The sequence below is a fragment of the Neopelma chrysocephalum genome, unplaced genomic scaffold (genome assembly GCF_003984885.1).
Source record: "Neopelma chrysocephalum unplaced genomic scaffold, ASM398488v2 Primary Assembly neopelma1_88, whole genome shotgun sequence".
In the NCBI taxonomy this organism is placed as follows: Eukaryota; Metazoa; Chordata; class Aves; order Passeriformes; family Pipridae; genus Neopelma; species Neopelma chrysocephalum.
In genome coordinates this window covers 4470984-4472033 of record NW_020897750.1, presented here as the reverse complement: position 1 = coordinate 4472033, position 1050 = coordinate 4470984, and the positions used below count along the sequence as shown (strand labels likewise).

The 1050-nt window shown below is 68.6% G+C and overlaps 1 protein-coding gene across 1 annotated transcript in view; it reads right to left on the bottom strand.

The window, feature by feature from the left end:
- SCD5 (stearoyl-CoA desaturase 5) overlaps positions 1–414 on the bottom strand; it is a 37176-nt gene extending 36762 nt beyond the window's left edge. Inside the window, exon 1 of the mRNA XM_027692713.1 lies at positions 340–414. Coding sequence (XP_027548514.1) covers positions 340–414 — 75 coding nt within the window. The remainder of the gene's footprint in view (positions 1–339) is intronic.
- Between the last annotated feature and the right edge of the window lie 636 nt (positions 415–1050).

Below are 1050 nucleotides of genomic sequence, written 5' to 3'. Positions count from 1 at the left end.
TATGAGGGGCCGCGGCGGCCCCCGCGCAGCGCGGCCCCGCAGCTGCTACGGGCGGCAGGGACGCGCCGCCGCCGCATCTGTTGCTGCGGCCGCCGCCGCCTCCATGGAGCCGCCGCGCCGCCGGCTGCGCCCTCAGCGCCCCTCAGCGCCCCTCAGCGCGGCGGGGACGGGCGGGCGGGGGGCGGCCGCCGGCACCGCATAGCGACAGCCAATGGTGGCCCCCGGCCGCCCGCTCCGCCCCCGGGCCCGGCCCCGCCACCGGCTCCGGCTCCGCCCGGGGCCGCCTCCCGGCGCGTCCCCGCGGCCGCGCTAGCCTGCCCGGGCTGCTGCTGCCCGTACCTCTGCTGCCGGCATTCCTCCTGCCGGCATTCCTCCTGCCTGCAGCTCTCCTGCCAGCACCTTTGCTGCCGGCATTCCTCCTATCTACACCTCTTCTGCCCGCATCTCTTCTGCCCGCACCTCTGCTGCCGGCATTCCTCCTGCCCGCACCTCTCCTGCCCACACCTCTGCTGCCGGCATTCCTCCCCCCGGCATCTCTCCTGCCCACACCTCTGCTGCCGGCATTCCTCCCGCCGGCATCTCTCCTGCCGGCATCTCTCCTGCCAGCACCTCTCCTGCTGGCTGCTCCCAACGCTCCCGGGACAGAAGGGTTTCAGTGGCCTTTAGTTGTGGAAGCCCGTGAAAGCAGAGTAAAAGACACCACCGGCGCAGGCGGTGCACCAGTGCAGGAAGCAGGTATTCAAGAGGTGGTTAGGAAAGTTCATCCGACTGGGAGTGACAAGGTGGGCATTGAAAACAAACAGACAGACAGACAGCATTTTATCAGCAGTGCACACCCGAACGAAGAGCCGCCACACTTCTTTACTCTGTCCCAGCTCGGACGAGTGGTGTTTTAGTGCTCAGGTGTGGTTTGGGGGGCTGTCGCCCCACTGTGTCCACCCCTTTGCGCTGCCACGACCTCCCGCTGCCAGCTTGTGCGGGGGAGGGAGGACCCCCGGTTACCAGGGATGCCAGGATGGGTGTTGTTAATGGCCAGTTCACCCGTGGCAG